The sequence below is a fragment of the Pelodiscus sinensis genome, chromosome 23 (genome assembly GCF_049634645.1).
Source record: "Pelodiscus sinensis isolate JC-2024 chromosome 23, ASM4963464v1, whole genome shotgun sequence".
Classification (NCBI taxonomy): domain Eukaryota; kingdom Metazoa; phylum Chordata; order Testudines; family Trionychidae; genus Pelodiscus; species Pelodiscus sinensis.
The window spans coordinates 822,310-845,285 of NC_134733.1; the positions used below are offsets into that span (position 1 = coordinate 822,310).

The window sequence follows — 22,976 nt, forward strand, 5'->3', positions numbered from 1 at the left end:
CACCCTGGAAGGGGGCACTGGCTGAGGCAGAAGAGGCAGGGTTGGGGACTAGTCTCCCCTCAAAGTTGCCTGGAGCCAGAGGCTTAGAATTAAAAACAAAGCAAAGGGCTTGCATCTCTTGGCCCCATGGCTACTGGGTTGTCTGGCAGACACTTGAGGTTGCTCTGGCTCTTTAAAGAGCTTGTTGCTCCAGCCCCTGCCAGGGTAGCAGCACGACCAGGAGCTGAGAGCCATTTAAATAGGATCCTGCTGCCTGATCCACATCCTGGAAATTTGGTGGCACAGGCCACAGGATATAAATAGAAAGAGGCCCGATTCAGTTCGTGAGCTGGATCAAAGTGTGTTAGGGGGGCTGGATCTGGCTTTTGGGCCGCATCTTGCCCAGCCCTGTCCTAGGAACATAAGCAGCTTCACTGTCTGATATGTTGTGCAATGGAGGCTGCTGTTCATCAGAGCTAAACTACATGCAGATGGAAACTGAGTGCATTGGGAGCATGTGGGAATTTGCATGAATGAAGGTTGGGTGGGGCAGGTGTGGTGTGCGGCAGTGGTGCCCAAATTGTGTTAGTGGTGATGGGTGCATGTGTATGGAAAACAGTTTTGTGACACCGGCTGCAAGGGGGACCAGTTGCTGCTTCATGTGCAGTGCCAACAATGCCTCCAGCTTGTCCACTTGCTACCCCATAATGGTTAGGAGCCACTGTATGCTCTCCTTACGTTCCCTCCTATCATTTTCCCTCTGCTCCTTCAATTGTGTTGGGTGTCAGCATGCCTCAGAACATACTGCAAAAACTCCTCTCTAGTCTTTCTTGGGCACTTCTGTGCCCTTTTTAGACATGCTGCAGGAGTTAGAGCTTCCTGAGACTGGTTTTCCAAGGCCAACATCTTAAGAAGGTCCATTTTTAACACTAGAGACAGTGCTGTTCCAGCCCCTTTGAAACACTTGCACTGTTAACATGCTCAGGGCTCGCTGAACCACGGTGAGCCCTGCTCGCCAGCTGTGCCGTCCAGCGATCTGTGCATGCGCAGATCGCCTGAACCTGGCTCTGAACATGCTTATCACTGCCTGACTATCCCAGAGGGGAGAGTACATAGAATATTAGAACTGGAAGGGACCTCAAGGTCATCAAGTCAAGTCCACTGCCCTCATGGAAGGACCAAACAATGTCTAGATCGATCATCCCTGATAGATGTTTATCTAACCTGCTCTTAAATATCTCCCTAGGATATTTTATTCCAGTGTTTAACCACCCTGACAGTTGGAAAGTTTTTCCTAATGTTCAACCTATCCTTCCTTGCCACAATGTAAGCTTGTTGTTTCTTGTCCTATCCTCAGAGGCCCAAGAGAACAATTTTTCTCCCTCCTCCTTGTTAACACCATTTAGGTATTTGAAAACCGCTATCATATCCTCTCTGCCTTCTCTTTTCCAAACTAAACAAACCCAATTCATTCACACGCATCTGACGAAGCGGGCCTTTGCCCACGCAAGCTTATGCTCCAATATATCTGTTAGTGTATAAGGTGCCACAGGACTCCTTGTCGCTTTTCCAATTCTTTCAGTCTTCCCTCATAGGTCATATTTTCTATTTGTTCTTCTCTGTACCTTCTTCAGTTTCTCCACATCTTTCTTGAAATGTGTTGTCCAGAATTGGACACACTATTTCAATTGAAGCCTAATAAGTACATAGAAGAGTGGAAGAATTACTTCTCCTGTCTTGCTTACAACTCTTCTGTTAAGGCATCCCAGAATCGTGTGTGTGTGTGTGTGTGTTTGTGTGTGTGTTGTTTTTTTTGCAGCAGTGTCACACTCTAGACTTGTATTTAGCTTGTCCACTTTGACCCCTCCATCTCTTTCAGCAGTACTCCTTCTAGACAGTCGCTTCCCATTCTGTATGTGTGAGACTGATTGTTCCTTCCTAAGCAGAGTACTTTGCATTTGTCCTTCTTGAATCTCATCTTGTGTATCTCAGACCGTTTCTGCAATTTGTCCAGATCATTTTTAATTATGGCCCTATCCTCCAAAGCACTTGCAATCCCTGCCATACTTGGTGGTATCTGCAGACTTTATAAGCATACTCTCTATGTCATTATCTAAATAGTTGATGAAGTTATTGAACAGAACCGGATCCAACACTGACCCCTGTGGAACTCCACTTGTTATGCCCTTCCAGCATGACTGTGAACCATGAATAAACTACTCTCTGAGAACTGTTATCCAGCAAGTTGTGCATCCATCTTATAGTAGCCCCATCTACATTGTATTTCTCTAGTTTATTGATAAGAAGGTCATGCGAGACACATAGCGAGACACCGCTAGGGCAACAGAGGAAAGTCAAGGTGCAGCAGAGGAGGGGAAAGGGATGGGAAACCCACTGGTGCAGCTGGGCAGGGATTCTCATTTTTGCTCCATAGCAGGGGTTTTCATTCGCGCTTGGCCATAATGTACTCCAGGCAGGTGTGACTTGACAAGAGTGCAGTAAAAGGAGAGGGGAGTGGTGAAAGTTAGTAATGGTCACTCATTTCCACAGGCTGTGTTAATCCTGGATAACATTCGCTGCTTAGGGTGAGCGGGTAGTAGGCATTTTACAGCCCCTTCACTTAGCCCTTTAAATCAACAGGAAGGACTCCGCAGTGTAAACACGCTCATTATAAGTTTGACCTAATACTGAATGTCAGCCTAAGTTCATAGGGAAGACCAGCACCCAGAATGCTTAATTACAATTTAAAAACAAGACCGAGAAGAACAGAAAACAGCTTCTGAGAAGTACTCACCTTTTAAATTAGATTTCTTCATGGTTTTCCTTTCTTGTAACAGCCCCCTATCTCTTCCAAACTCCCATGTCTAACATCCTGCCAAACTTTTTCCACAGTCCTTTCTCCTCCCAGGTGTCATCCTCCTGCTCTCCCTAGGTCCAAAGCATGACACACTTATTCTGGGAGACAGAATAATAAACTACCAAGAATATGAAAATGGCTGCTTGATGCTACTTCCATTCCCTGTGAAGGGAGCTGTACTTCATGCTCATCCCTAGGGGCAGTTGGCCCATAAGAACCAAATTCTGATACCCTGGAGCGTCCCAGTGATCAAAGGATTTAATTAAGATGCTCATGTCTTTTTCCAAGCAGTGCATAGGATCAGTTAACATTATTTGTTCACGTGTTCATCACCTTGCAACTTATTAACCCTCAGAATTGTTGTATTCCAGTATTGTTCATTTACCTAATTTTATTTCCCTCAGAAATTTCTTATGGTCTTTTCACATGAGTGAATTGTCTTATTCACTCTTATTTGGAACATCTCTTAGTAGTCACTCTTGGTCAGGATACTACACTAAATGGATTATGGGTTTGATCTGGTGTGTAATTCCTGTTCCATAGCTTGTACAAATGTAAAGGACTTAGATCCTAAGAACCTGCTTCCAAGTGGGGGGCTGTGAACTATGTTTGATGGTTCACATATACTTAGTTAATTGTTGCCCAGTTGACAGTTGTGTTAATTTTCTCAAAAGAGATGTTAGTTTTCCATGTCCTCTGTTTTGAGGTGGGAATCTTCTTTTAAAGATATCGCTCCCACATTAGGGAGAAACTGTGAGGCCAATTTTCAGATTGACAGAAACACCTGGCAATGCCGTAGCATTTCCTTTTATGCATGAGAATGCTGAAAGGGATTTTAAGGCCTCAGCAGACCTGTATATTTTTTCAGTCTTCCCACACAACTCCTGAGCTGATGAAATTCTGTACTACACTTAATTAAATCTTCTCCATTGTGATGGAATGTAACAAGATCTATTTGACATTTTACCTATATTCTGTTTCCTTGACTGTCTCCTCCCTTACTCCTCTGAGGATTTTGTAAGAGAATATTTGGAAGATGATTGTGTTCCTTTGTATAACCAGGAGTGTGCTATGGAAACTTGGTTTTCTGCATCAGAGGAAAAAGGAAACACTTTTAAATAATCCATTCTAAGTAATTTTCTTCAGTAGCACAGTTTAATTGGTATTAATTGCCATTTTAAATATAACAATTTATAGTTAGATATGGAAAATGGTTACTGTCCTGCATACTTTTGACTGCTACGGATATGAACAGTATCTTAGTATTCAGTAGAGTGTACTTTTTATGGTCTTTCAGAAAGACAAAGAAAAAAACTTTTTTTTTTTTAAATTTTGAAAACATCCATTAGCTCCCAGTCATTGTCTGTTTCTCTCTTCATACTGAGTTGCTTTTTCTTTTACCCCTTTATAGCAGTGACTCCAGCAGCAGCTCAAGTGATGAGTCTCCAGCACGATCAGTTCAGTCTACAGCAGTTCCAGCACCCGCATCCCAGCTGCTTCCATCTCTGGAGAAAGATGAGCCCCGTAAAAGTTTTGGGATTAAGGTTCAAAATCTTCCAGTGCGCTCAACAGGTAAAATCTATATGTAAAATCAGAGTAGTCAGTCAGAGAGAAGAAAGGGAGGATAGGAGCTGATTAGAGAGATTATCTTTACCATGCATACCTGGTATTAAGTAAATGCAATATTTTATTAACCTTTGTAATAGTACCATTTATCATTACATGGGAAAATGTAAGTGTGGTTTAATGAGCCATGCTTTATGAAACCTATTTTCAAGATTATTGCTGTCATAATATTATAGTATAATTGTCAGGCAATATGTGAAAAACCTTTAGTTTTGAACAATGATACATTCAGGAGACTTCAATATTATTGCACTGAAGGCATAAATTCAGAGGGGTAAGATGTATAATTTTTCATTGTTTAACATTTAAGCACCTCCTGGCAAGTCAAATGGAGTGACCATTATGTGATCTTGTCCTGGCTTGTGCTGGGTCCAGGAGCTACCCCTGCTGTGTGGCTGTGCATTTTCAGTGTACAACTACGTTTAAAATGAAGAGCTGCAGCAGGGGGTATGTCCTGGACCCAGCAAGAGCCAGGACGGAGACAGCCTGCTTGCCTGGCTGACTGGAGCAGCCCCAGTCCGCGGCAGCCCGGGCTGGCTGCTGGCAGAGGCTTCACGGCAGCCTCCTCTTGTGCACCTTTCTTCCCTCCCCGCTTCACCCCTTGCTGCCTCTGATAGAGGCGGAAGTGCTGGGGGGAGGGGGGGGGGAGGAGGCAGCACTACACACACAGTGCTGGTGGCAACCTGCTTTTAACCTGGCTTCCCTCAGCACTGGCTCCTGCTTCTCTCCTCCTCCCCCCCCCCCCCCCCACTTGCCTAGGTTTACCTGTTAGTTGACTAATCAATTGCTTGCTTTACATCCCTACTGTGCACACTAGTGTCTTATGCCGCTTCAGGAGTGGAATATTCACACCTCTGAGCAACATACAATTTGCTGACCTAGGTGGTGGTATAGATATAATCTGGTATACTGCAGTCAGAGCTAGTAGCATAGAAAGAAGTTTGTCCAACACTGTAGGACCCTGCATTGCTTTTTTGTAGGGAATGTATCTTTGCTATCATCATGGGAAAACTACACAAATTTGACCCAATTACAATCCTTTGAGGGGGAAAAAACCTCAGCTTGTGTATGCTTTAGAGCATGCAATAGATATACAGAGCATGTAATAAACTTTGACAGCTAAATTCTCTGAAGATTGTCTGCTTTGAACGAGCACATGCCCAGGGCTTCACTTTTGAACAGGACTTCCCATGCAATTTCTGCTCTCTGTTACTAAGAGCCACTGGAACTGAGAGGCTCTTTTCTCCTTTCTCAGTGCCCCTGCTATTGGTCCCCAGGAATGTGGTGAAGGAGGAAGAAAACTGAGTAAAATGTGAAGGGGTGAGAGAGGGGGACTGGATGTGTTAAGGAGCCTAGAGGAGGAAGACTTGGAGCATCTTAATTTGATGGTCTTGTACATATGCATTCATTCAGCATTTAGTAACAAGATATCAGTTTTTTCCGCACAGATCCCCTGCCTTATTCAATGCATGCTAGGAATGGTGATCTGGGAATGTATTGTGTTGTGTAGCTAATGAGGCTGAATGAAACAGGGCTAGCGAGGGGAAGAGAGGAGGAGATGGAGATTGTCTCATGCTCAGGGCAGTTCACTGTTGCCCTAGAAAGCTACTTGCTCCTGTCAGAGTTTCTCGGCAGTGCTGGAGAAGTCTTTGAAGCATATTTATGTGGGTTGCCACTAATTGTGGTTTCTTCATTTTATTGTTGCTCACCTCTGGCTGTGACCACTCATAGCTGCACCTCAAGACACTGAAAGCTGTACTTTGAAGATAGAAAGTGCTAAATTATCTGAAAAATCAGGCTATAAGCACCTCCAGTTGGGCACCCAAAATTTGTGGTGAGCTCTGAGAACTGTATCGATCTGCCTCGGTTCCTTATCTGCAAGAGGATAATCTGTGAAAATATATTCAGCTGCTGTAGTGATAAGTACCATAGAAAAACCCATGAGGAAATAATTCTGTATTCAGAGTGGGGTTTGGATAGTGTACATTAAATAAGGCATGTGATCATACATTGAGTAAAGAGGAGGAAGTGCAGTCTCGACTAGCTGTTGGTCCTGTGCAGTGAATGAGAGCGGGATCCTGTTGACAACGTGTGAGATCTTAATGCACAGGCAGCCTTAATTCTTGCAGTTTCTGGCTTTTGAGTACTTGACTTGGCAATTCTAATGTTCTTTGAATGTATTGAGTAATATGTATCCTAAGGAAGTGAGATGCGAATCAGTGGATTCTGAGGAAAGGCTGCTAAAATGCCATCCTCTCTCTCTCCTCCCCTCTCTCTCCCTCCAGATAAACACAAGGGGGATGACAGAATTGCTGGGCCCCTCAGCAAAATGGAGAGGGCAGGGGCTCAGGCAGAAGGGGTGGGGCAGGAGCAGGGGCAGATTGCCTTCAGTGTTGCCCAGAGCCTGCTGTGACCTGCCCCCTGCCAGCCCTCAGAGTTGCCCTGAGCATGCCATGTAGCATTTCAGCAGTGATTTAAAGGGCTCGGGGCTCCAGCCGCTGCTGCAGTAGCAGTGGCCACGAGACACCAGCGCATTTGAATCACCAGGCCTAAGGGCAATTGTCCCCTTTGCCCTCCCCATGTTGGCAGGCCTGCATAGACATCTTGTAAAATCTCAGATAATTTGTTTTACCAACACTAGATGAACCTACATGCCCCAATTGTCTTTCCAAGAGGATTAGCACAGATGTTGCAGTGGTATTCGTTTGATGTGTTCAACCCTGTTTTACAGAATTGCTGTTAGTAATATCTGCTCACTTGTATTGCCAACAGCAAGGGTGATAATGAAAGAAATAAACAATGATATTTTACATGCCCCCATACTCATTGTCTTAGGGCTGATGCTGTTCTCAGCTGGTGTGAGGCATGTACACTTAGTTCCCTGCACGTAGCCCCACGCTCTATTATTGGCTCCGCTCCAGGCTCTAATCCAGTGGTCCCCAACGTTGCGTGGCTGCCGGGCGCCCGGGGGCGGGGCCACGCAGGAGCCGGGCGCCCGGGGGCGGCACTGCGTGTGTGCCGCGCGCCCGGGGCAGGGGCCGGCAATGCACCCTGGGCTGGCACCGCGCATGGGCTGCGCGCCCCGGGCCGCCCACGAGCCACGCGCCCCAGGCCGGCACCACACATGTGCCCTGGGGCTGGGGCTGGGGCCACCCATGCGCCCCGGGCCGGACCTGCGCATGTGCCGCGCGCCCAGAGGAGGGGCCGCCCATGCGTCCCGCGCCTGGAGCCGGCACCATGCGTGTGCCGTGCGCCGGGGGCGGGGCCAACCCAGATGTTCCAGCGGGCGCCCAGAAATCCCCCGGTGGGCGCCATGTTGGGGACCACGGCTCTAATCTCTATTGGAGATTTAGATAATTTATTCTATTACATATAAAACAATGATTAAAAGTTCAAATTATATTAAAAATATCTATATTTTGTACAAGTAAAATGTTCCTTACAACCTATACAAATAAGATCAAAATATGTATGTCCATTTTAAAACAAGCGCTAGGGATGTTAGATATCATGTAATGATACTTGAATAATCATGTAACCACACCAAATATTAACAGTTACATGATTATTCTATAGTCTCCGGGGTGGGGCCAGCAGCCAGTGTGCTCCTGACCCCACTCCTGGGGAGCCCTCTGCCATCCCACAGTCTGGACCGAGGCTTCATTGGCATTCTGCCTCCCCTGCCTCCTTCTGCAGTGCCGCCTCTGATACAGAAGCAAAAGCTCAGGGGAAGGAGGGAGGTGGCTCTGCAAAGCTCTTGTCTATAGGGAGCTGGATTTAAGCCGCCCCCGCCGCTGCTGTGGCTCTTACCTTGAAAGCTGGCTACCTGCGTGTACTGGCTTTCGCCTGCCCCCCCTTGCCCTCTGCACTGCAGACACAGCAGTGTGTGGATGGGAAGAGCATGCAGCTCTGCTGGATCCGGTGCTCATGGGAAGCTGGCTTAAAAGCCGTCTTCATGCAGGCACCAGCTCCCGCCCTTTCCCTGCCCCTCATCTTGCTACCTCTGATGCAGAGGCAGCAATGGCGAGGGGAAGTATGTGTGTTCATTAGGATTAACTGATAAGATCAGGCTTATTGATTAATCGTTTACACGATGTCAACATCCCTGTTAAGTGTCATAATGAGAGTCCATAATGCACTAAAGGCCCCACTCCCGCTCCATATAGTCAAAGGCCCCACAAATAATCACTCTGGCCCTGATGCCGTTAGCAGTAGTTGTATCCTCTTCAAGTAGCCATTGCTGCCCCACTGTCTGCCGTGATTTATAAAAATCGGTCCTCAATTCTTTAAAAAAAAGGGGGGGGGCCAGTCAGAGGCTCCTATAAATTAAAATTAACATAAATGCATTTTAAAAAAATATTATTGTAACTTATGTGAAAAATAAAGATTAAAAACAAAGTCACAATTTGGCTAGGATGTCAAAACCTGTTTGTGGCTTCTGTAGCGGTCTAGCATTATAATGTTAGAAAATAATACTTGTATTTTACATGTGTGTGGGTTTAGATACAAGCCTTAAAGATGGACTTTTCCATGAGTTCAAGAAGTATGGAAAGGTGACGTCTGTGCAGATTCATGGGGCTTCTGAAGAGCGGTATGGACTAGTGTTTTTCCGACAACAGGAAGATCAGGAAAAAGCACTGAATGCATCAAAAGGAAAATTATTCTTTGGGATGCAGATAGAAGTGACAGCGTGGATAGGACCAGGTAAGGGAAAATATGCTGACTTTAAACTTTCCTTTAGGCATATAACCATCGTAAGAGTTGTGAATAGATGGAAATTGTTGTAAAATGGTATTAAATTGAGTAGAAGAGACATTGCAATTGCTCTTCCTTGTTACTTTAAATTCTCTCTTTGCAACTCGTAAACATGACAGAATAAATCCCAGAGCAGGAATAATAAATGCCACTGATCTAGGTGCATCAGAAGAAAAAAAATTCTGTAGCAGGAAACCCTCCGTGAAAGAAGCCTTCCATCCTTGTTAGATAATTTTTTTGTAGTGACCAATAAATTGTGTTCTGCCATTCATCATTTCCTCAGTGAAATATGGGATAATACACTGTTTAGTCAGCATAGTCCTTGCTGCTTAAGGCCTATCTTACATGTTGAACTTCTGAAGTATAAACAAATTGGTTACATAGAATAATGTGTATTGTTTCAAATCTGGTAAAAGAGTATTCATTTTTGGAGTAACTTATTTCATGGTACAGTAAAACTCCATTGGTCTGGCATCTGATGGTCCGGCACAATCAGGAACCCGGAAGTGCTCCGGGCAGCCGGACCATTGGAGCTGCTCTGCCCCCGGCTTCCCCGATTCAGCCGCTGCTGAAACTGACCAGTGGCTGATTCTGGGAAGCCTGAGGCAGAGCTGCTTTGCCCCAGGCTTCCCGGAGTCAGCCACTGGTCAGTTTCAGCAGTGGCTGACTTGGGGACACCTGGAGCAGAGCAGCTGGGGTGCTGTTGGATTGGTCCGGTAGCGCCGCCCTTTGGCGCTGCGGGACCAACCTGGCAGCATCCCAGCTGCTCTGCCCCAGGCGTCCCCAAGAGCAACTGAGGTGCTGCCGGGTTGATCTCGCAGCGCCAAGGGGCGGCGCTACAGGACCAACCCAGCAGCACCCCAGCTGCTCTGCTGCAGGCGTCCCAATTCAGCTGCTGCTGAAACTGACCAGCAGCAGCTGAATCGGGGACGCCTGGGGCAGAGCTGGACTATCGGAAGGGGGGGCTTTGAGCGGTCTGGGGTGGCATCCTCCCCACACCACCCTAGACCCCTAATAGCCACCCCTTCCGATAGTCCGGCATATTTGATAATCCGGCACACCCTGGGTCCTAAAGGTGCCAGATTATCGGAAATTTACTATACATTATTTTCTTTCCATCTTCTAATTAATAAATTAGTGTAAGGCATTCAGGTATCCTTTCTATAAAAATATCATAAACCTCCCTTTCCCCAATAGGGTAGTTCCTTGCATGATTATTGCGTGATTAGAAAGTGATGGCTGCAGTACAACATGAAATTTGGATAGTAATACTTGAAGTTGCTTGTCTCCCAGCCAAAACAATTCAGGTGTGTTGTTGAAGCCTCACAGATTTATTTTCTGCCTTAAATTTAAAGTGTTGCTGTGAAAAGAGGAGATTCCTTAAGGCCCTGAGAAATGTGAAATATAGGGCATCCCTGCTATAACTCACCCCAGTATACATCCATTCCACACTAAAGTCGTTGACGCTTGTAGGAACTGATGCATTGTAAGTCCTCCCATTCCCCCCTCTTAAGTCATGTGCAAAAAAAAAAAAAAAAAAAAGGATTTGCGCAAATGGAAGTCAAACATGGGGAAAAAAATTCTCCACCATACATTCCAAATATCTTGGACTTATCTTGGATTTAGAGCAAGGATGGCCTGTAAATGATGCAACTTAAGAAAGCCATAACTGCAGGTACGCAAGTTTGTGCTTTCACTTACTGCCTTTAACAAGTGCAATGGAATCTACCGTACTTAATTATTTGTTAAAGAAATAGACCTATCAAAACATACGTTTTCCCATGTATCTGATCTGATCAACACATATATGAATACATTGAAGCTTGTAGTATTAAGTCCTGGTAATAAAAGACATTTGTTTAAAGAATAAATGTATAGAGCAGCAAAGATAGAATGCTGTAACTTTTTGGGCAACAAAAGGTCCAGATTCCTTGGCATTAGTATAGTAGCATGATTTAAAATTCCTGCCATTATAGATTTCAAACTCCTGCCGTTAACAGAGTTCGCAGATATCTAAGATGGCACAACTGTATTTTGTTAAAGGCGGTGATATAATTTCAAACAGTTTCTAGTATTAAACCAAAAAAAAGTTTTTCCAAAACCCGAAAACTCTTCAATATATTGCTTTTCATCTCTCTGGTGTCTAGAAACTGAAAGCGAGAATGAGTTTCGCCCTTTGGATGAAAGGATAGATGAATTTCACCCTAAAGCAACAAGAACTCTCTTCATTGGTAACCTTGAAAAAACAACTACTTATCATGATCTTCGCAATATCTTTCAGCGCTTTGGAGGGATAGTGGTATGTGAATTCTCTTTTTGTATAAACTACTTATGACCATTGCCTCAGTACAGATATGCACGTTAGATTATTGAATGATATAAGAATCAGTAAACTATAATGTTAATCACTTTGAGCATATAAAATCACAATCAAATGATTGCTATGAGTTATTTTTCATAGAATCATAGGGTTGGAAGAGACCTCAGGTTAAATCCAATTTGATTAAATCCAGGGTTTTTTTTGCCAGACTGTACCAAAGAGGTATTTGTTTTGAATTTGATTTGGTTTCAGCACACTTGTATTGCAGATCAAATAACCTTGCAGGACTTGTGTACAGTTACAAGAAACTGCTAAATACATTTTGCAGGATAGGAGTGTGACAGAAAAGTTATGAATGGTTATCATGTAGGTAAATACGCTCTACTCCATTTCCATGTCAGTATTACTGTTATGAAGGTAGATTAAAAAAAAAAATGGTTTAACCATACTTATGAACAGGGCTTGACAAATAGCTGCAAGATCTACTCGCTAGCCCTGCATCACGCATGCGCCAGACCGGCACTGCGCATGCGTGCAGCGCTGGTGAATGGGGCGACTGGCTGAAATCTACTTGCTATGGGCAAGTAGAAACAGCGATTTGTCGAGCTCTGCTTATGAAATCAGCTGTCAACGTCTGTTCTGTAACAATGAGGCAGAATGAGACAATGAACAAAATGGTTAGTGATGACATGAGGAAGTTTGGCTTTTCACTGAACAAGCTTATCTGAGTGAGCCAATGATAGTAATGTCAATTCCCTTCTCTCTTCCACATTGTGTAAATGGATAAAATTGAAGAGAAATTTTCCAGAAGAATCAAATACTCATCTACGTTACAGACAATAATTGTGGTCTGCAATATTAGACTTTCTGTACTGATATTTTGTGTACAGAATTATTATTCATGGCAGCTGTTGTACATTCGGTACTATTTTCAGTGGATCTAGAAATATTTCAGTTGTTGTCATTTGAGGTATTGATCTTTTAAACTGAGAGGAGTTATAGCTCCTACTTCCACAAAATACTATTTATCTGAAAAATGCCATGACTTTTATTGAGAAATTACAATTCACAGAGCTGCCATGCAACATCTTTATAAACTCTGAAGCCTGATGTTCATAGAATCATAGACCTGGAAGAGACCTCAGGAGGTCATAAATTCCAGCCCCCTGCCCAACACAGAGCCAATCCCAACTAAATCAACCCAGCCAGGGCTTTGTCAAGATGAGACTTTAAAAACCTCTAAGGATGGAGATTCCACCACCTCCCTAGGTAACCCATCCCAGCACTTCACCACCCTCCTAGTGAAATAGCTTTTCCTAATATCCAACCTAGACCTCCCCCACTGTAATTTGAGACCATTGCTCCTTGTTCTGCCATCCGTCATTACTGTGAACAGCCTCTCTCCATCCTCTTTGGAACCTCCCTTCAGGAATCATAGAATCATAGAATAATAGGACTGGAAGGGACCTCAAGAGGTCATTGAGTCCAGCCCCCCGCCCTCAAGGCAGGACCAAGCTCTGTCTACACCATCCCTGACAGATGTCTATCCAACCTGTTCTTAAATATCTCCAGAGAGGGAGATTCCACCACCTCCCTTGGCAATTTATTCCAATATTTGACCACCCTGACAGTTAGGAATTTTTTCCTAATGTCCAATCTAAACCTCCCCTGCTGCACTTGAAGTCCATTACTCCTTGTCCTGTCCTCAGAAATCAAGAGGAACAAATTTTCTCCTTCCTCCTTGTGACACCCTTTCAGATATTTGAAAACCGCTATCATGTCCCCCCCTTAATCTTCTTTTTTCCAAACTAAACAAGCCCAGTTCTTGAAGCCTGGCTTCTCTAAACCTTTAATCATTCTTGTTGCTCTTCTCTGTACCCTTTCCAATTTCTCCACATCTTTCTTGAAATGTGGCACTCCAGCTGAGGCCTAACTAGTGCGGAGTAGAGTGGCAGAATGACTTCACGAGTTTTGCTTACAACACACCTGTTGATACAACCTAGAATCATATTTGCTTTTTTTGCAACAGCATCACACTGTTGACTCATATTCAACTTGTGGTCTACTATGACCCCTAGATCCCTTTCTGCCATGCTCCTTCCTAGACAGTCGCTTCCCATCTTGTATGTATGGAACTGATTGTTCCTTCCTAAGTGGAGCACTTTGCATTTCTCTTTATTAAACTTCATCCTGTTTACCTCTGACCATTTCTCTAACTTGCTAAGGTCATTTTGAATTATGTCCCTATCCTCCAAAGAAGTCGCAACCCCACCCAGTTTGGTATCATCTGCAAACTTAATAAGCGTACTCTCTATCCCAATATCTACATCATTGATGAAGATATTGAACAGTACGGGTCCCAAAACAGTCCCTTGAGGAACTCCACTTGTTATCCCTTTCCAGCAGAATTTAGAACCGTTAACAACAACTCTCTGACTACGGTTATCCAGCCAATTATGCACCCACCTTATCGTGGCCCTATCTAAGTTATATTTACCTAGTTTATCAATAAGAATATCAAATGCCTTACTAGGTCTAGGTATAGGACATCCACCGCTTCTCCCTTATCCACAAGGCTCGTTATCTTATCAAAGAAAGCTATCAGATTAGTTTGGCATGACTTGTTCTTCACAAACCCATGCTGGCTATTCCCTATCACTTTATTACCTTCCAAGTGTTTGCATATGATTTCCTTAATTACCTGCTCCATTATCTTCCCTGGGACAGACATTAAACTGACCGGTCTGTAGTTTCCTGGGTTGTTCTTATTCCCCTTTTTATAGATGGGCACAATATTTGCCCTTTTCCAGTCTTCTGGAATCTCCCCTGTCTGCCATGATTTTTCAAAGATCATAGCTAAAGGCTCGGATACCTCCTCTATCAGCTCCTTGAGTATCCTGGGATGCATTTCATCAGGACCTGGTGACTTGCTGACATCTAACTTTCCTAAGTGCTTTTTAACTTGTTCTTTGTGTATCCTATCTTCTAAACTTACCCTCTCTCTGCTTGTATTCACTACGTTAGGCACACCTCCAGACTTCTCGGTGAAGACCGAAACAAAGAAGTCATTGAGCATCTCTGCCATTTCCAAGTTCCCTGTTACTGCTTCTCCCTCCTCACTAAGCAGTGGGCCTGCCCTGTCCTTGGTCTTCCTCTTCCTTTTAATGTATTTATAAAAGGTCTTCTTGTTTCCCTTTATGCCTGTAGCTAGTTTGATCTCATTTTGTGCCTTTGCCTTTCTAATCTTGCCCCTGCATTCCCGTGTTGCTTGCCTATATTCATCCTTTGTTATTTGTCCTAGTTTCCATTTTTTTATAGGACTCCTTTTTTATTTTGAGATCATGCAAGATCTCCTTGTTAAGCCAAGCTGGTCTTTTGCCATATTTTCTATCTTTCCCACACAGCGGAATTGTTTGCTTTTGGGCCCTTAACAACGTCCCTTTGAAATACTTCCAACTCTCCTCAGTTGTTTTTCCCTTCAGTCTTGCTTCCCATGGGACCTTACCTACAAGTTCTCTGAGCTTATCAAAATCTGCCTTCCTGAAATCCATTACCTCAATTATGCTGGTCTCCCTTCTACCTTTCCTTAAGATCATGAACTCTATTATTTCGTGATCACTGTCCCCTATACTGTCTTCCACTTTCAAGTTCTCAACTAGTTCCTCCCTATTTGTTAAAACCAAATCCAGAACAGCTTTTCCTCTGGTAGCTTTTTCAACCTTCTGAAACAGAAAGTTGTCTCCAATGCAGTCCAGAAACTTATTGGATAGCCTGTGCCCCGCTGTGTTAGTTTCCCAACATATGTCTGGATAGTTGAAGTCCCCCATCACCACCAAATCTTGGGCTTTGGATAGTTTTGTTAATTGTTTAAAAAAGGCCTCATCCACCTCTTCCACCTGGCTAGGTGGCCTGTAGTAGACTCCTAGCATGATATCACCCTCGTTTTTTACCCCTTTTAGCTTAACCCAGAGACTCTCTACACAGCTATCTCCTACGTTCATCTCCACTTCAGTCCAAGTGTGTACATTTTTAATATACAAGGCAACCCCTCCTCCCTTTTTTCCCTGTCTGTCCTTCCTGAGCAAGCCGTACCCTTCCATACGAACATTCCAATCATGCGTCCCATCCCACCAGGTTTCTGTAATACCAATGATATCATAGTTGTATTTATTGGTTAGCAATTCCAGTTCTTCCTGCTTATTACCCATACTTCTCGCATTTGTATATAGGCATCTAAGATACTGATTTGATCTTGCCTCCCTGTTGTGCCCTGACCCTCCTTTCTCCTTGCCATTATAGGCCGTAGTCCCCCCCCATTTCCAACCCATTTCCCAGTCCCGCACATTCAGCACTTACCTGTGCATCCTGGTGCATCCTGCTCACCTGCCCCCGTCGAACCTAGTTTAAAGCCCTCCTCACAAGGTTAGCCAGTCTGTGTCCAAACAAGGCCTTCCCGCTCCTGGAAAGGTGAACTCCATCTCCGCCAAGCAGTCCTTCCTGAAAGAGCACCCCGTGACCAACGAAGCCGAATCCCTCCTGGTGACACCATCATCGCAGCCAGGCATTCACCTCCAGGATGCATCCAGGATGAACAGTTGAAGGCTGTTCTCAAATCCCCCCTCACTCTTCTCTTCTGTGGACTAAACAAACCCAATTCTCTCAGCTTCTCCTTATAGGTCATGAACTCCAGCCCCCTTATCATTTTAATCACCCTCCACTGGACCCTCTCCAATACATCCGCATCCTTTCTATGGTGGGGGTCCCATAACTGGACACAATTCTCCAGATGTGGCCTCACCAGAGCCAAATAAAGGGGAATAATCACTTCTCTGGATCTGCTGGCAATGCTCCTCCTAATGCACTCTAGTATGCCATTAGCCTTCTTGTCTACAAGGGCTCACTGTTGACTTGTATCCAGCTTCTCATCCACTATAATCCCCAGGTCCTTTTCTGCAGAATTGCTACTTAGCCAGTTTGGTCCCTGGCCTGTAACAATGCTTGGGATTCTTCTGTTCCAAGTGCAGGACTCTACACTTGTCCCTGTTGAACCTCATCAGATTTCTTGTGGCCCAATCCTCTAATCTGTCCAGGTCACTCTGGACCCTATCACTGCCCTGCAGTGTATCTACCTCTTGCCCTAGCTTAGTGGTCATCTGCGAACTTGCTGAAGGTGGAATCCATCCCTTTGTCCAGGTCATTAATAAAGATGTTGAACAAAACCGGTCCTAGAACAGATACTTGGGGCACTCTGCTAGAAACCGATCGCCAACTTGACATTGAGCCATTAATCACTATCCGTTGGGCCCGACAGGCTAGCCAGCTTTCTATCCATCTTACAGTCCATGTATCCAATCCATAGTCCCTTAACTTGCTGGCAAGAATATTGTGGGAGACCGTATCAAAAGCCTTGCTAAAGTCAAGGTCTATCACATCCACTGACTTTCCCATGTCCACAGAGCCAGCTACCTCATCATAGAAGCTAATCATATTGGTCAGGCATGTATGTTTTGTAGCTCAAACACTTTTCTGATGCTTCCTGAGGAAACAAGATTAGTATCAGTGGTCCATAAAAGTAGTGTGAAACCTAAAATCCTCACTGATAGTTTGCAGATGACACAAAAATTGGGGATTGATAAATGAGGACAGGTCACTCGCTGATGATGTGTAGTCTAGATTGCATAGTAAAATGACAGTATGCATTTTAATATGGCTAAATGTGGAGCTATAGGAACAAAGAATATAGGCCATACTTAAAGTATGGGGGATGCTGTTCTAGGAAATAGTGCCTGAAAAGAATTTGAAGGTCACGGTGGATAACCAGCTGAATTTGAGCTCCATGGAAATAGGGAAATCTTGGGTGGGAGTAGAGAAGTAATTTTACCTCTGTATTTAGCACTGGTGCAACCACTGCTGGAATATGTTGGGGAAATCTCGCTCCCCTGGGGTACAGAGTCCCCAGAAAGGTCCGAGGCTGGAGGTCAAAATAGTGAGGCAGGAGAGAAATCTGGAAGGAAAACTTTATTATGCATGAATGCAGGCTGACAGCTACCAGAGTGAGCAGCAGCAGCAGCCCTGAGAGAGAGTTTCAGGGATCCTTTATACAGTATGTTCAGACAGTTTAGTTGTTGATTGTTTTCTTTAACATATCAAAGTCTCAGCAGAAGTACTCAGATGTTTCTGCTCACACCAGAAGTGCTAGAAGTAAGTTTTACAGAACAAAGGCACATGAGAACTCTAGTGAGGAGTCTACAAGGCAAACTGTGACAAAGATGAGAGTTTACATGGCAATTTGTGACAGACTAGGAGTCTCCATGAACTTGAGATAGGAGGCATTGTAAGGGTCTTGATTAGAGTTAAGATGATTTCTCTCTGTTACAGGGAGAGAGGCCTGGAAAACTTTTAACCCTTACAGCAGTTTTCTTTTAGGGAGTTTTGATTTCCTGCACAGTCCCCCCTTAGACACAATTGGAGTTATTTGATTTTTCTCCCACAAATATTATGTGCATTTCTTTTGTCCCCGGTTCAAGAGGGATGTTGATAAATTGGAGAGGCAAGAAGAGACATGAAAATGATTTTAGATTTAGAAAACATGGCTTCTGTTGATGAACTCAGTGAGCTCAATCTATTTAACCTATCTAAGAGGAGGCTAAGGGGTGACTTGATTCATCTACAGGTACCTACAGAGGAGCAAGTATTTAACGGGGGCTCTTAAGTCTAGCTAAGAGATCTAACATGATCCAATGCTGGAAGTTGAAGTTGGACAAATAGTAAATGTTCAACCGTATAATTAGAATAATTAACCATTGGAGCAAACATACTAAGGGTCATGGTAGAGTCTCTATCTCTGACTCTTTTAAAGTCAAGAGTGGGTATTTTCCAAAAAAATCTGCTTTAGGAATTATTTTGGGGAAGTTCTATAGCCTGTCAAGTATCAGAGGGGTAGCCGTGTTCGTCTGAATCTGCAAAAGCGACGAGGAGTCCTGTGGCACCTTATAGACTAACTGAAGTGTAGGAGCATAAGCTTTCGTGGGCAAAGACCCACTTCGTCAGGTGCATCTGACGAAGTGGGTCTTTGCCCACGAAAGCTTATGCTCCTACACTTCAGTTAGTCTATAAGGTGCCACAGGACTCCTCGTCTCTATAGCCTGTGTTATACAAGAGGTCAAACTAGATCCATAGTCACCAGCCCGTTGATTGCAGGGGCACGACCAATCGATCATGAGGTGTTCCAATGCCCCCTCATTTTCTCTCACCACCTAAGGAGCCTGTGCTGGCGCTACAACCTCCTAGGAAAATGGAGGTAGCATCGGCTTCCTGCAGCATGGGGGGGGAAGTCCCCTCCTGCGCACCAGATCCAGTGTCTCAGGAAGTGCGTGCACTGCTCCTCCCCTCCTCAAAATGGCCAGCATGCTTCCTGAGAAGTCGGATCTGGTGCACAGCCAGGGACTTCCTTCCCTGTTTTACCTGCTCTTCCATCCTGCACGGGAGAGTGGGAAGTCCCAGGCTGCGCGCCAGTTCCAACTTCTAAGGAAGTGTGCTGGCTGTTGGGGGGAGAGGAGGAGCAGCATGCGCGCTTCCTGAGAAGTTGGCTCTGGCGTGCAGCCGCGGGCACGGAGTCCGCACTAGCAGACATTTAAAAATGGCGGCGCCTGGCAACATGCAAATGAAGCCCGGGAAATTCAAATCCCGGGCTTCATTTGCAAGTTCGTATGACTACATTAACCACCCTAGTTTGAACTAGGGGGGTAGTGTAGACATACCCGCAGAGTGTAGAGTAGCCCACAAATTCTACTAACCCTGGAACTCAGAAGAGTTAATCTGGCCTGAGACCTTGAACCTCTTCCTCCCTCCCCCCATGGGGTTGGAGTGCCAGGCGAGGGAGGTGTCTCAGTTGGGGCCACATCAGTGAGGCTTGGAGGGGTTGGTTTTTTGCATCTGACTTGTGTGGTCTCGGACTGATTTTTCTGTGGGTCAGTGACCCCTGATCCAAAATAGGTTCTCCGCCCCTCCCATAAATAAAGACAATGCTGAAACATTTTGTGTTTGACAAAATGTTTTATTTAAAAATGAAGCCGGGCCAAGACCCATCTGGCCTCAGCATCATAACACTTCTCCAAACACACAACACACAGACTTCAACCGTGAGCCTGTCCTACACCGGAACCTCCTGCTCTGAGCACTCCCACATCCCCAGTCTTCTGCCCCAACACTCCTGCACCATCCACACACTGCAAATCTGTGTCCTGAGCCCATCATACTCCCAACGTCCTTGCCCTGAGCCCTCATACACTCCAACTTAAACTCCTGCACCCTCTCAGTCACAAGCCTGTGGCTTGCTCAGCACCCCAACCCTCCACCTGAGCCCAACAGTTTCCAGCCTGGAGCCCCATCTCCGAGCCAGCATCCCCTTCTGCACCTTCTCCTGCACCCAAATTCCCTCCCAGAGCTTGCACCTCTCACCCCTTCCCATACCCAAATCCTCATTGCCACCCCAGAACCCACACCACCTGTCTCAACACAGTGAGAGTGAGTAATGGCTGGGGACAGCAAATGATGGAGAAGAGGGGAATGGGGAAGGCAGGGCCTCAAGGAAGGGGAGGGGTTTTGGGGAAGGGATGGGGTAGATCTTGGCTTGCCCCGACATTTAAGCAGCGATCTTGAGTGTTAAAAGGTTGGAGGCCACTAGACTAGATGATTACTTCTGGCCTTAGAATTTGTTAATCTGTGATGTCTTTTTTTTTGTGAAATAGTGTCGTCATATCAACATTACTAGTAGGCCAGAATTATAGTAACAATGCAACCTTGCAAAAGTGTCATGAAAACATACTAGACCAGGCACAAAGTAGACTTGCTTTTTACCCTTTTCAGTGTGTAAAGAATAACATGAATTTGGATTATCCTATCAAAAGAAATTGCTTGCCAAAGGTGAGTGGACATTACAGTTTGCCAGGGATGCAGTAGTCTTAGTCTATAGACTTGGAAATGTAGCCACTTCAGTCATTAGGCTGTTTCTCTAGAACTCCAGTTCTTGATTAAATCTCTTGTGATTTCCTTAGGCTACATCTATACTTAACTGCGGATCAGTGCTCTGGAGGTCAATCTTCTGGTGTTTGATTTAGCAGGTCTAGTAAGAAACCACTAAATTGAAGGCTAAGAGGGCACCCCTGTTGACAACAGTACATCTGCTTCTTGCAAGGAATAAGGAGTGTTTCTCCCTTTGAGCTCCTGATGGCATCAAAGTTTGAATTAAGGTACATATACTCTAGCTAGGCAATTAATGTAGCTGGAGTTGTATATCTTAATTCAAACTTATCTTCTAGTGTAGACCTGGCTTTAGTTTCCTAAGAACCTCAGGATGAGTCTTAAGTTAAACCAGAGGTTGGCAGTAACTTCTGATATGAGAGCCACATCAAGATTTTGGTAAGTAGTCAAGGGCTGCACTTTTCTGTGTGTGGGGGGGTGGGGGGGTAAAGGAGGGGGGAGAAGGGGCTGGGATGGAAGTTGGGTTTAGAAGGGAACTTGGGGTAGAGGACTGGGGTGCAGGAGAGGTGTGGGGTCTTTGGATTTTGGGTGAAGGAGGGGGCTGTGATCATCAGGGGATTGGGGTGCAGGGTCTAGTATGGGGATATGCAGGAGAGGACTCTGGCCTGCGGGAGGAGCAGTGTTCCCGCCGTGGCAGCAGAGCTTCACAGGTGGTTAATCAGCTCCACCCAGTCAGTTTGCTCCTTGCAGGAAGCCCTGAGCCTCTGACTAGGCAGAGTTCATTAATTACCTGTGAAGCTGTGCTGCTTCACAGCTTAGAGGGAACACTGGGGAGGAGTATAGGAGCAGGTGGAAGGTCTGGGGGGAGTTGTGACCTGGGGCAGGAGGGAAGAGGGTACAGAGGGTGGCTGTGACCTGGGGCGGGGTATTGGGGTGCAGGGTCCAGGAGAGGGCATAGATGCTGGAGAAGGATTCTGGCCTGAAGAAGGATTTAGGAGGGGTGCAGGGTCTGGGAGGGAGTTGGGGGCAGCAGATCTAGAGAAGTGATTATTCCTCTTTATTGGGCTCTGGTGAGGCCACATCTGCAGAATTGTGCCCAGTTATGGGACCCCCCTTATAGAAGGGATATGGACGCACTGGAGAGTGTCCAGTGGAGAACGACCAAAATGATTAGGAGGCTGGAGCACATGACTTATGAGGAGAGGCTGAGGGAATTGGGTTTGTTTAGTCTGCAGAAGAGAAGAGTGAGGGGGGATTTGACAGCAGCCTTCAACTTCCTGAAGGGAGGTTCCAAAGAGGATGGAGAGAGGCTGTTCACAGCAGTGACAGATGGAAGAACAAGGAGCAGTGGTCTCAAGTTACAGTGGGAGAGGTCTAGGTTGGACATTAGCAGGGTTCGCCAAGCAGCGGCAAGCCCCTCTCGCCAGCCGCGCGGTTCTGCGCTCTGTGCATGCGCAGATCGCTCTGCGCCAGCTCTTCCGGGTTGTAATCTACTCGCCATGGGCGAGTAGATTACATTATTTGTCGAGCCCTGGATATTAGGAAAACCTATTTCCCTAGGAGGGTGGTGACGCGCTGGAATGGGTTACCTACAGATGTGGTGGAATCTCCATCCCTAGAGGTTTTTATGTTCTGGTTTGACAAAGCCCTTGCTGGGCTGATTGAGGTCTCTTCCAGTCTATGATTCTATAAGAGGCTGGGGTTCCAGTGTTGGCTCTGGCAGGCTTCCCCCCAAGCAGTCCCAGATTTCTGGCTGGCTGTGCATGTGGCTCTCTGCACCACTGGAATGGGGAAGGAGGGAAAGGTTTTACGCACTGCCCTCGCCCCCAGCAAAATCTCTCAGTTCCTATTGGTCAGAAACTTGCCAATGGGAGCTGTGAAATTAAGTGGTACTGCCACTTTTCCCACCAAAATCTCTGTTCCCATTAGCCGGTTTCCTGTGAATAGGGACTGAGACACTTTGCTGGGGAGGTGGGGGCAGCATGCTAAAGCCTTTTCTTCCCTCTCTTCTCCCTGCAGCACCGAGCAGCTAGCAAATTTCATCTGCACCGCTCCCTGCTGTAGGGCGGGCGTGAACTGGATCATGTGGGCTTGCCCCTGTGTCACACTATGGCCTTGTCCCTTAAACTAATTTCACAGTTAATAAATTACCTTGGGTACTTGAATATTTATACTCGAATTAGGGCACCAGCGTTGGCACATGTCTCTCAAAAGAAGCTTGTGCTATTTAAAAAAATCAAATCTCTACCTTCTATTTTTAGAATGGAATGAATCATATGATGAGTCTGTTTTGAGACTGAGTCTGTATGCCAATATAGTAAGCCTAAATGTTGACCAAATGTCAATTCTGAACCTATTCTTATTTAAGTTGATTTGAAACTGGTTTTGTTATAGATAAATTGTTTTCCTCTGCATAATTTTTAAACATGCCTGAGGTCTCTTAGGTAATGTGTCAAC

General features: G+C 45.3%; 1 protein-coding gene across 6 annotated transcripts in view; it reads left to right on the top strand.

The window, feature by feature from the left end:
• The window catches only part of SPEN (spen family transcriptional repressor), a 147,348-nt gene that overhangs the window by 100,165 nt on the left and 24,207 nt on the right, over positions 1 to 22,976 (top strand). For all 6 annotated transcript variants that reach the window (XM_075906122.1, XM_075906123.1, XM_075906117.1 and 3 more), the window contains 3 exons: positions 4,248 to 4,408; positions 8,966 to 9,166; positions 11,365 to 11,516. In XM_075906122.1, coding sequence (XP_075762237.1) covers positions 4,248 to 4,408; positions 8,966 to 9,166; positions 11,365 to 11,516 — 514 coding nt within the window. The remainder of the gene's footprint in view (positions 1 to 4,247; positions 4,409 to 8,965; positions 9,167 to 11,364; positions 11,517 to 22,976) is intronic.